General features: G+C 46.0%; 1 protein-coding gene across 1 annotated transcript; it reads left to right on the forward strand.

Moving 5' to 3' along the window:
- The first annotated feature begins 406 nt into the window (after positions 1-406).
- LOC144149206 (uncharacterized) lies at positions 407-9,182 on the forward strand. Its single transcript, XM_077680737.1, has 4 exons — positions 407-634; positions 1,266-1,405; positions 3,627-3,919; positions 8,864-9,182. The coding sequence occupies exons 2-4, from the start codon at positions 1,321-1,323 to the stop codon at positions 9,140-9,142; spliced, it is 657 nt and encodes a 218-aa protein (XP_077536863.1). The 5' UTR covers positions 407-634; positions 1,266-1,320; the 3' UTR covers positions 9,143-9,182.
- The last annotated feature ends 2,911 nt before the right edge of the window (positions 9,183-12,093 follow it).

Raw genomic sequence — 12,093 nt, forward strand, 5'->3', positions numbered from 1 at the left:
TACCGTGGGCTAATATAGCCAATCTAGGTAGTTGTGAGTTTCTAATACGATTTTGCAGAGTGTGTTTTCAAGCCGACTGCACAAAAAGTCTAGAGATTTGTCCGGTTCTCCTAATCGTAATATGTTACCCCGAACGGCTGTGAAGAAACCGTCGCTCGCACGCCAGTTGCTTCTGGGATAAAGTAGGTCTCGAATGTCTGACAGGCTATGTTGCTTGCAACGTATCGGATGCTGTAAAAATTTAAACATCCCTCTACAGAGATTGCAAATATCGAAGGCACAGGAAACGTTCCACAAGGCTCCTTACTCCACCCAGCCTTCGCGTTGCTGAGATCGGGGCTAATGAGCTTCCGCGTCAATGATAGCACCGCATACAGCTTGCGATAGAACACTTCAGTACATTTCTTTCAGCGGAACAGGAGCTGAAACGGAGACGGAAGAAAGTGCTCGTGCGAGAATGCGATAGGCAAATGCCAGAGGAGTTACTGTATTTTATTGTTAAAGATGTAAATTGCTCATGCCACTGTGGCTTGATCTGCACGACGCCTCAACACACCAGCAGAGCTCTTATGAAGCATCCAACTAATGTGAGCCAGACGAGAAAGCAACTTCGGGTGGAATTGGTTTTTCAAAGGTGAGTTGAAGCCTCGCTAAATTGCCTCGCCTTTTCCATCAGCGGAAGGGTTCAAGCTACATATTTTGTAGCAGCTCTACCGTTTTCGACGGTTACGTTGGTCCTTTCCATGAGTATTTTCTCTGTGGTGCCTATCTAAGTATAAAAAAATCTACGCTTTCTACGAAGTCACGAACAATATTACGCGCCAAAAAAGTTTGTTCCCTTCAACTCTGACATTATTTATTACCACATATCTATAACGGCGCTTACCTCCTACCAACCTGTGTAGAACAGGCAACTTGAGCGAGCTTGTCGGGGGCTAGGTTTGGGATACCAAGGTAGTGTTGGAGAAAAGGGAAACAATATGGCACAAACTATTTTCTTTGAAGGTGCTTTTGCAGAAGACACTTGAGGGATGAGGTTACCTCCCAGACTCTCCGCACGCTCACCCTTAGTCTACCCACCTATGCAACTGTCCCTGCAAGGGCGATGTCATTACCTATCCAGAATTTATTAATATACTTCCTTTGTTCAGTTTCAATGCAAGAGCAGAACAATTTTCAGGCTCTCACATTCCTTTCGCGGCTATTTATTTTCCATCATTTTTGCGCCATTCGTGTTATTTGTTTTCTTTTTTCTTACCTTTCAGCTGAAGGGCTGCTTGAAATATTCAGCACTGTGAACACCACATTCGCACTGCGAGTATGAAATTCCTCGCAACGCTAGTCACCCTTCTGACACTCGTGGTAATTGGTACTGCAACTGACTATTCCCATTTTACTGTATCGGGTTAGTATGAAATCATTCATTGCTGCTTATTTGATACCGCCAACGCACATTATTTGCTTTTCCGCAGAAATAATTGCGGCACTTTTTACACAGCATAACGTAATTCGGGAATGTGTAACACAAAGACGTACTGATTGATTCACGAGTAAAGAATGTGCCGTGCCTTTTTTTTCGGTAACAAAGAGCACAGCGCCTCATGCCCTGCCGAAAAAATAGCTGGATTCATTTGTGGATACTCCAATATAGGTTCCTCTCCGCCTTCCCGACTTAAAAATTGTGCCGACATGCACAATTTGCTTTGCTTCCGAATGCCAAGATTAAGTGTTTCTGGCACACCATTCACGAGCCGCAATTTTGCACTGCTTCAACCGTGTATTGCATGGTTTTGCTTACGGAGCGATGAGGTTTAATGGCGTACCAATGGCATTTGCTGCGCGTGGCTTCTTTGTATACTCACCCGTCTTCGGATTAAATCACCGTCGTTCCCGTACCTTTGTGGTGCCCAGAGGACCGTGGCCAGAAGCTGCAATTTGCCCTCGCATTAACGCACAGAAATGGCGACGCGAAATGTGCAAATGTGCCTTAGCAACTGGTCCTGCTGGGGCGTTAAAGAAGCCATGCAGACTAAACACAATGCCTCCTTTTAATTATACTGATATCACTTTTAACGGACACTTCACTCAAATAAGCTATATAATTTGCAATAAATGGAATGGCCATACGACCCACTATCTCATTTTCCGAAACATAACCTATGATGTCACCCAGATCGGCAATTGACTGAGGCCGGGTAAGGCAAACGCAAATTAGGCAGGACTTATAAGCTTGCTGAGGGAGGTATTTGCGCTTAAATGTAATGCAGGAAGAATGAAGGGATCAACCATGAAAGCTACAAATATACACGTAAACCTTCAAGTACCCACGCGCACAGATGTTGGTACTGGGCGCCCTATGCTTTTGTTAGCTGCACAGGAGGCCGCCGCTTCGGAGTTATCTCACACTACACAGGGCGATTGGCGTAAGCGAAGTTTTATTAGGTGAGCCTGTTTGTCGAGCATATCCATTTTTCACCAAACGATTACTTTCTACCGTAACAAAAACATGCTAGGAGCAATTACGCTCAAGAACAAAGCAACGGCGGACAACGGTTCGTGGCTAACATGGTAGCGCAACTGGATGACTGACATTAAGCAAGGATGCAACGCCTAATGACGCACTGGAAGTTTGTCTGGATACCCGCCCTCGTGATATCGGGCACACGTCACGAAAACACACGATTTCGCGGGGAAATGAAAATTTTAACCAAAATTCATTAATTTCTCAGTGAACATGGCATCGTTTCCTGCCGGAAAAGCGCAACAGGCACTCTAAAACACGAAATCTTTCGGATAAAACAATGGAATTATTTTTACATGGCCCCATTAAGGCAGCGTCATTCTACCGAAGCCATGGATTGACGTAACGGTTTTCGGAGCGTATTTCATTGGCTGTCGCTTTCCTACGTCACCAAGCCCTGCATAAATAGCGCTCCGCTTGCCTGCACCTCTCCTGCTGTTGTCCTCGCAACCTCTTCACTTGTCAGCAAAAGGACGGCTATCCTTTTTTTTTTCTATGGGACACTGTTATGCTAATGCATACAAAGGCTTACGTTTAATAAGCATGAACAGTGCTTAAAATAGGTCGAAGATTTAACAATGCCTGTCCGCTACGTTCGCCACAACCTATTTCAGCAATCTATGCATTTGGTAGCAGTCAACTCTAACCAATCTATTTTAGCCGCAAGGGAAACACCGCAGTTTTTGGAACAGGTGTTACCCGAAAAGCAGCATTTTTATTACGGATGATCCGGCACTGTCAGAGATCGTTACGTGGCTTCAAACGAGGATGTCGCCTAGAACAGCCGTGAATAAAAGCACTGTGGTTCATATACGTGCAATACCATCCGCATGGGTTAGCGACTCCCGGTATTCAGGCTCACGCACGTGGCAAAATGCCGGTGACTCTGGTCTTCACATAGAAATTATTGTCCGGGGAATATCTTGCCAATAAACCTCGCGCCGTCAACGTACGTTTGCATCACACTAAAAACTCTCTACGCGGCCATTGAATGTAATTTTAATTTTTTTGGCATAACCATAAACACTGCCTGCTAACGCGCATCTCCAGATTGCGGCAAACAGGCTGTGAGGTGAATGACCTAATTTAACTCTTTTAAATGCAGGCAAGTGTCGGGATGCCCCAGATGTTGACTGGACAACGAGCATCAATGCCTACCTGCGAATAATTCCCCGCAAGATAACCTACGCAACTCTCGTCGGCCACTACCCGATTCCCGGAATAGAGCTTGGGGAAGTGAATGTCAGGGGGCTTAGAGGCTTCTGGCCTTACAAGCCGTACACGACCTTCTGTATAGCGAACAACACATTTTTGGAGGTTTTTGTGTTCGCCGATTCCCCAGGCATCAGTGTTGAGTGGATGGCCTGCTCTGGACAATACGGCAACCTCGGCGCATTTGTAAGAAGCAACTTTTGGTTTTGTTGTTGTGCATATCACTATATCTCACTCGCGGTTCGGAATCAGTCAGCGTCTCCACAAAACCTAACCATAACTTCTAATTAAACGTAATCCTAGTGTGGTAAACATTTAGTGCCTGCATTCTAATTTCCTTAAAAGTTATTTCTTCATCAAAATCGTTATTTCGGGCAACTGATGAACGATAGCCATCTCACCAGGGCCAATGTTTTTAAATGAAAAATTTTATTCATGCTGCTTTAAGAATCCCGAAAATATTCAGGTAGCCATTCACTGTCATAATTTACACGTGTTAGTAACGATTGGGAAGATACATATGGTGAAGAGAATAAATATTTATAACGATCCGTCAACGAAATAAATAATATAAAAGCTTGTTTCAGAGGTAATCTAAGATAACGGTTTATTGTGAATTGCGCAATTCCCTAAAATTCAAAGTACAACAAAATCATAACGCAGTGCCGCGAAAGTTAAACGCGCGCGCCATTTGCGCTCTTGCACCAAATAGAACGAACCACACAGGCAGCAGGGTTTATAGGGAGAAATGATTTTCTTTTTTGAGGCCAGCAGCGCGAACTTGTGAGCAGCCGATACTCCTAAAAAACCTTGGCGGCATCATAAAACTGTAAAAACGGGGCAGGAACGTTAAGGAAACCCAGAGGATGTCAATAACAGGTTACTTGACACAACCACTACTCTTCCCCGGTGTCATATAAAGAAGGCTTTCGAGTTACTTAAAAAGTAACGAAAAGGCACTAAGAGGAGAAAAAATGTGTCGGTACCTGAGTCGACTTACGTAGCATCTATGGGAAAACATTTGGCTTCCCCTGGGCTACTGTACTGCTACATTCCGTGTATGGCTAGTTTTACGGCGCTATCATAAGGCAGACCCTTAGCTTCTCTAGACGGAATTCAGAATGGCCTGCGGTGTGGTAACAAACTTACGTAGAAAAAGAAACGCACACGCACTGCTGCAATACAGAAGTCTTTTATAACCATCGCAAAAGGAAATCATACTGTTTTAGCATTCGTAGGATTGTTGGAAATACCAACTCTCATTTATCGTTTTCGCAAAATGTATTTGTTTGGCATTCACGGTGTCGTAACATTCGATTCACCGTTTTATAAATCCCAGCGGTGAAGTAACGAAGCGAGTGAGGAAAGAACAGTATTCCCATAAATTTTCCGGAGAATGCAAACACGAACGCCTATGTTCGTGTACCCACACAGCCATATATATGCAAGGCTGCGCAGTTACATTCTATGAACTGCCTTACAGCATGGTCGAAGGTCGGCGCGAACGAGTATTTTCTGATTCTTGTATTTCGGCAAAGCTCGGAAATGTCACGTTTAAACAAAGAGGCTTCCAAAAGCTCCTCTTAGAGAAAGAGAGAGAGGGTGAGAGAGAGAGCTTTGACATAAACAGTCCTAGTTCGAGCCGTCCTACCTCAGTCTCTTGGGTGTAGCAGGCCTCCTCATGTCCCATTTCCCGCATCGCAGTTTTCCCGCCCCGCTTCCCCCTTGCCTCGATATTCCACGGCCCGAAATCCATGTCTTCCTTCCCACCTGTTGGGCCTCCTTGTGCCGTGAAAGCCCTCTCCCCGCACAGGACAGTAGGCAACCCTTTTAGTGGTAATGAGCAGGGGAGCCCTGCGTGGCCCTGTGTGATTTCTGGGGGGCAAATACGGTCATGCACCAACTACCTCCTTGCCTGCTCGTGCGGAAAACCTGCAACAGATGAATACAGCGTGTGTGTTCTTTATAGAAAAATTTAAATGCATCAGTCGGGCCGGGTCCTCAGTTTAGCCCAGGTCGAGTGAAAGGACAGTTCCAATAATAGCATTGAACTTACACTTGGCCGACGTGGCCTAAATACGGGCACATTTTTAGGCCCTGAAACACGTGGGCGCATGGAAGGCTGGAAACTCTGCAGCATGCTTAGGAAAAAAGTCACCCTGAGAGTCATAAGCAACTGCATTTTTTTGGATGAACTGAGTAACACACAGGAGGAAGCAACACAGCGCCTTGGGAGGTTTAACAAATGCCCTCACAATGACTCGTTTCAGGCTCTAAGACACGCGCAAAAGGTTTCCAAAGACGGGTGTGCCAGAAGCCATGAACAATCTCCGCCACAACAATTTGTAAACGCTTTCTGTGTGTTCCGCCTGCGAGTACCATTCAGCAAAAAAATTCGACCTACTTTTTGTGCGCTTCGTTGATGATCTACTTCGTTGTCTACTACGTCGTTCGTTCCTCCGTCAAATTGCGCATATTTTCGGTACCTTTTTCAGTCTGCTCATTATAGGTCCATAAGGGTTTTAGCAGACGCAAAAGTGTTTTTTTTTCCATAATGTATTGCGCCGGCATGGTGGGGCTCTGAACATGAAGCTGCAGTCTCTGGATGGGCCGGGCAGACCCTCCCGCATTGTGTTTTCGGGCGGATACAGGGCCTACTGCAATATGCGCCGGTCACGGGCCCAAATTTTATGGTTGTGCAGAGCTCTAGCTTTTCGCTCCGGCAAACAAATGCTGTGTGCTGGTAGTACCGAACGAGTTATCAATGCTTAAATTGGGAAAATATTGCAAGCTTCAAGACAAAAAAATTGCGTGGATGATATCAAAACGCGTATAAAAAACGTCGTGTTTTTTGGTTACAAATCGTGCACGGGCTATTATAGACAGGGCAGTGTGTATTGTAAGGATCATCATCATCATCATCATCGTCATCACACTGCAGAACGAAAGCCTCTCCCAAAGATTTCCAGCCACGCCTATCGAGTGCCAGCTGAGTCCATGTTTTTCCCAGAAATTTTCGCAGCTCTTTTCGCCAACGAGTTCTTGGGCGACCCCTAGTGCGTTACCGATCTATTGGCAGCCAGTCTGTCAAACGAATTCTGGTCCGCCTGTTGTCCTTCATTCGCATTACGTGACCAGCCCATGCTTATTTCCTTCGCTTAATTTGAACTAGAATGTCCTCCACCTTGGTCTGTTCGCAAATCCATACGGCTGTTTTCCTGTCCATCAACGTGACCCCTAGCATTCGGAGTTCCATGGCCTATTGTGGCGATGTAAGTTTGGTTTAAACTTCAAACCAAATTTAAGTACGTCATTAAAATACGCCCATGGGTCATTACTGAAAGAACGGATTCATTAAATACAAGCTTGTTGAGTGGCAGGGGAAGCTTACCAGTGAGGACGTCGGAGTTGTTACCAAACCCAACTCACCCCATGCTTATTCTCCGCGTAATTTCCCGTTCATGGTTTGGATCAGCAGCTATGACTTACCCAAGATATACGTATTCGGTTACTGTTTCCAAGACCGCGTTGCCCCATTGCAAGCATATGGGAAATTACAGGTGTTGCGGGTCCCCCATTTGACAAACCTGGCCGCCTAGACGCATCTGACGTTCGTCTCTTTATCGCGTCGTGCTGGAAGAATCGAACCGAGAAAAGCTCGTTTGGACTTTTTTACTAAAGTTTATGGCGCAGGTGACACGTTTCGCAGCAGTCGTTTTCCGTTCAAGTCATTCCGGTGATTACACCCCGTGATACAGCATGCCTGCCTAAATGTTTGAATGACGCAATATGCGTTCCGTTTATTTTCCACCGTTATTTCGACCCTATTGTTGATAATTATTTCGTCGCTTCTGTACTTTATAAGTACGGCTGTCTTTGACGCCTGTGTTTCTAATGTCAAAAATGAATGAAATGAAAATGCTTCTAGCAATCGTTCCCTTTGTATCATTTCGCCGGATCTCTTCCTGCGCTCAAGCCCTTGTTTCCTGGACCCGTCGTCGCTTTCCCGGGGCTTCAGCCGGAGGAAAAAGCAGGGCTACCTTACTTATACTAGGGGAACACGCACTGTACGTCCACGCGCACGCCCAGTAATACTCTTGGTTGCTGTTGAGTCGGGAGAGAGGGCATTGCATGACCCCGCGCAGGGATGAACTGCACCTTTGATCCTTTTGGGGGCAACAAAATCTGACCCCACATTCGTTTTTGCTGAGGCACGGGAGCAAATACTAACCTGTGTATTTGAGAGGGGAGATTGTGAACACCAGTGGAAATAGCCCAGTTGCTTCGAGAGTGAGATTCTCAGACAGACCAAGGGCGTTCGGGTTGTTTCATGGTCAACTCGGCCAAACTAATCTATGTGGATTGTCGAAGTCGAATTGTAAATTAGTTGAGACGCTGAACTCGTCTGCGTTCGTTCTTTTCACAGTTGCCTTGCGCCACAGACGCTTTTTATTTCGAATCCATTCCAACCCACCTAGCTGACTATAATTCACGGTGTCATGGCTGATTAACTCACGAGGTGCCGATGAACGCTGCTTAGGCACAGCTAGATTCTTCCAAGCTCATTTAGTGGACTTGTGCGAGTTTTACGTCCTACATAGTAGTGAGCAAAATGTTTAAAAGCGCTTCACAAAGGAGAGTGACCAAAACACAAACAACACAAACACACTATGTGCGTTCTTCCAACTCCCAAAAACCACCATACTGTTGTGAAACTAAGTTCTCTCAGTAGGCAACTCAAATGAACACCTGTTTTTTGCAATGATCTGAAAATATGGGCGCACAAGCTGAAAGCTTTTAAACCCCTCGTTTGAGCGATGGCTGTGACACGAGCACGCGGGCAATGTTTCCGGCCTTGTAAAATGTTTCTGCGATGGAAGTGAGAAATCAAATGAACGTCGTACGAGATAGTTAGATTTTGAAGAGAACAACACATCATTACCCATGCGTGCAACAGAGGTGCTCTTATAAACAAAATTGCAATTGTAACTACATTTTTTTTTGTAAAAGCGCATGCCTTATCCCTGAGGTGATAAGTGAGGACATAATCTAAGTTTTCGACAGAGGCAAGTTTTCCTTCGTGCATAAGTTATCACTGTGTGTCTTTGATTGTGCCCTATTTTTTCGCAGGTTTCTGGCAGCACCCTTCGGTTACTCTTCATGGCAACGCCAAGTGAAGAGGAACCACGGAAACTCCAGTTGAGAAAAGTATATCCTCAGACTGCTGGTGACGCCAAAGTGTACATCACGGGAGGGAGCAAAGTGCTCCATACTTTAGCAGATGTCGTCACCTTCATAGCCAGGCCCTATATTCAAATTCTCTGGAACCATTCCCTGCTTGAGGAAGCGGCACTGTTGATCGAAGAGGAACATTTGCGACTTTGGCGTTTTTACACAGAGATGTTGTGACACGACTCATGTAACTAATACCCTTAATAAAAATTACTAACAGTGCAGAATGATTGCGTTGAGAATTTATAATCAGCGTTCTTACGGCCGACAAGAGAGAAATCATTCTACATTGGTTCCGGCGTCAACGGACGAACTGCGCCGTCTCAAGGCTGCTCCCAGACACGTCATCTGGCCACCGCAAAGCATCGTTTAAATAGTATGGTACTCCTTATATTTGTCCACCTTAAGTGCATGCCCAAAACGTTCCAGTTATTGCATGAGCGATCGATACTGCATGTCTGCAAGATTTACGCATCGATCGGCGTTGATCCTTGTCGTTGTGCAATAGAGCGTGTGATAGCACAGGGCGAAAGTAGCGTGGAGAGGGCCGCGTACGTAGATGCCTTTGTATGTGCGAAAGGTGGTGTTGCCAACGATACGTAGCCAATGAGCGTATGCTGTTGTTCTTTCTGGCCCAGCCCATTTGCTAGCCTTGCGCGTGCTCCTGACTTGGCCAGCCCTTGCTGCATCGCGCGCGTTTCGAGAAATACACGATTTGCCGGGTGTCCTAGCAACACTTCCACCTGTGCACCCAACACCAAACATGAGCCCCCGAACCAGGCGTTTTTAATGTTCCCGTTGTTAAGCGGCTGGCCCAAATGGCAATGAGGTGCAGGCAGCGTAGCTTGGCATACCGACACGCCCGTCCAGGTGGCTGCGGTGGTGGTCGAGCAAGTGTGGACACATCTCGTCACCGTTTATCAGTGTTTCAACGAGACGCTCACGCTCTTGAATCATACACCGAATGATCTTGCGCGAATTCTTAATAAATTTTGAGTGTTTGAAATCTTTCAAATATATTTTTCAATGGATCCTCTATGGACAACCCTGTATCCCAACCCCTTGTGATTTAAACTTCTCAGTGGGAGTCCCTAATTATATAGGAGGTTAAAATGTCAACACTGCAATTCTTCGAAATTTCGGGAATGTACGCACCTCTCATGAAAATCATGAATTACCAAGGCTGGAAGCTGTTCTTTTTTTCGCCACGTATTGTTACCGAAGTATGCATTCACAATGACGCGGGTCGTCCGCAAAATCAATTTAAGAACGAACAAAATTGAGATTGTATTGGTTCTCTTGGAATAAACAAAAGACTTCGGTACTTGAGAACTACGCTGAAGTACCAATAATGCTGCTTCAAAATGAAGTCAGACAGAACAAGGAATCGCCCAAACTGTCGGAACTGCTCGGCGAAAAATTCGCCTCTATGCGCGAAAGAAATGTGTCAAGATTGCAACGTTACTGGAAGTTGATTGTCAGTTGAGAAAGCGATTCTGCCTCTCTTTGTGCGGTCCACTTGGAAGTGAATAAGCATGTAATTTTTTTTAATGCAAAGCTTTCTACCTTTGCTAGCCAACGGTTCTTTCGTTGCGTGTGGGACCAGAAACTCCCAATTGGGCTGGGGAAGGTGGAGTGCGCTTTTCACTCACGGAGCACAGCGTAGATGGCACGGCAATAGGGCACTATTACCACGTCCATTTATGGTAGACTAAGTCTCTCTGTACGTTTGTATATGCAAGCATGCATGCAATAAACGGCACCAGCACGTTTACCCTGCCTATTGCGGAAGAAATACCAAGTATACGACGTCTCTGTTAATAGTATCGCGGTAAAAGTTACGCCAAACGTTTCAAGTAGTGTTGCCCTGTCATCTACTTTATCTGTCAAAGACCGCACGTTTAAAGGAGAAAAAAGGAAACGACATAGGAGGCATTTTCATGTTTACTAATGGTTGGATTTCGGTCGGTTGAATTCCCATAATTTGGTTCTTGCTCGGAACTCACGGATAATGCGTTCCATGCGTTCCAAACAACATGTACGAGATTTTCAGAAATAAAACCGCAAAATGTGTTCTTTTTTGGAACCATGCGTGCCCACAAAAAAGAATACTGCTGCGCAATTAATTCACTTATGCATCACCCCGGGCATAGTCTACGTCAAAAATTCAAAGCACCAGTAACTTCCCTAATAGCACCAGTAACTACTTCTACCTTTCACCTGCATTGGTGTGCGGTAACTTTTTTTTATTAAACGTCGCACACAGGCTGAGAAGGCCAAGTTTTCGCCCTCTGCACCCGCCCGCGCCAGGGAAAACGACCTTAGGTTACGCGCGCCGCGGAGCGGCGAAAAACGCGACCACGCCCCCTTTTCAACTTACGCTCTCGCCGGGCGATTGGAAAGGCCGGAGCAACGGCGCGCCGCCGGCAGCCGATCGCGGTGGCCGTGGTAAAGCGCGCCGTTTTGTGTCACGTGACCCGTCCTCCCGGCCAGATCGCGCCACGCTCTCAGTTCGAAGTCAGTGCGGTCGGGAGCGCTCCGAGTCGGAGGCTGATGCTCCGAAATGTACCAACCGAAGGTAGTTCGAGCGTTCGAATTCTACCAACCGAAGGCGCAGCCGCTTTTCAGAGCACTCCAGAGCGCTGGTAAACGCCCAACCGAATACGCCATTAGTCTCAGCTGGGCCAGATGAGCATGTGGTTTAGTGCAACAGAACCACGGGTCTAGCCGGAGATTTATGCAGTCGTTTGAAAATACAGGGTAGACTGCTTTTATAGGAAGGAGGACTAGAGAAAACACGATGCATGTACATAAAAGAGCTTCTTTGCCTGCGCTTGGTTCCTCTGTCTCACTATTGATGGCATGCCAGCTGGGCTATCTGTGCGTGCCCGTTCGAGCTAGCGAGAGTAGAACAATCACACAGTAGTTATAGCTAAGGGGTAGGCTGCGAGATCGCCAGTAAAGGCAGTCTTTACAGAAGTATGGTGTGCCTATGTTTCCTTTAGCGCATACCTTTTTTAGGAATGTTCAAGCAGAGCACATTGATCTTCAGCAAGTAGAATCTCCTAGTTAACAATGGTGGAATCATAAATCCCCTCTTATGTTCAGATCTGCGCATTTTTGTATGA

Source organism: Haemaphysalis longicornis, unplaced genomic scaffold, assembly GCF_048455015.1.
Source record: "Haemaphysalis longicornis isolate Haplotype H1 unplaced genomic scaffold, Haemaphysalis longicornis Haplotype H1 scaffold_8, whole genome shotgun sequence".
In the NCBI taxonomy this organism is placed as follows: Eukaryota; Metazoa; Arthropoda; class Arachnida; order Ixodida; family Ixodidae; genus Haemaphysalis; species Haemaphysalis longicornis.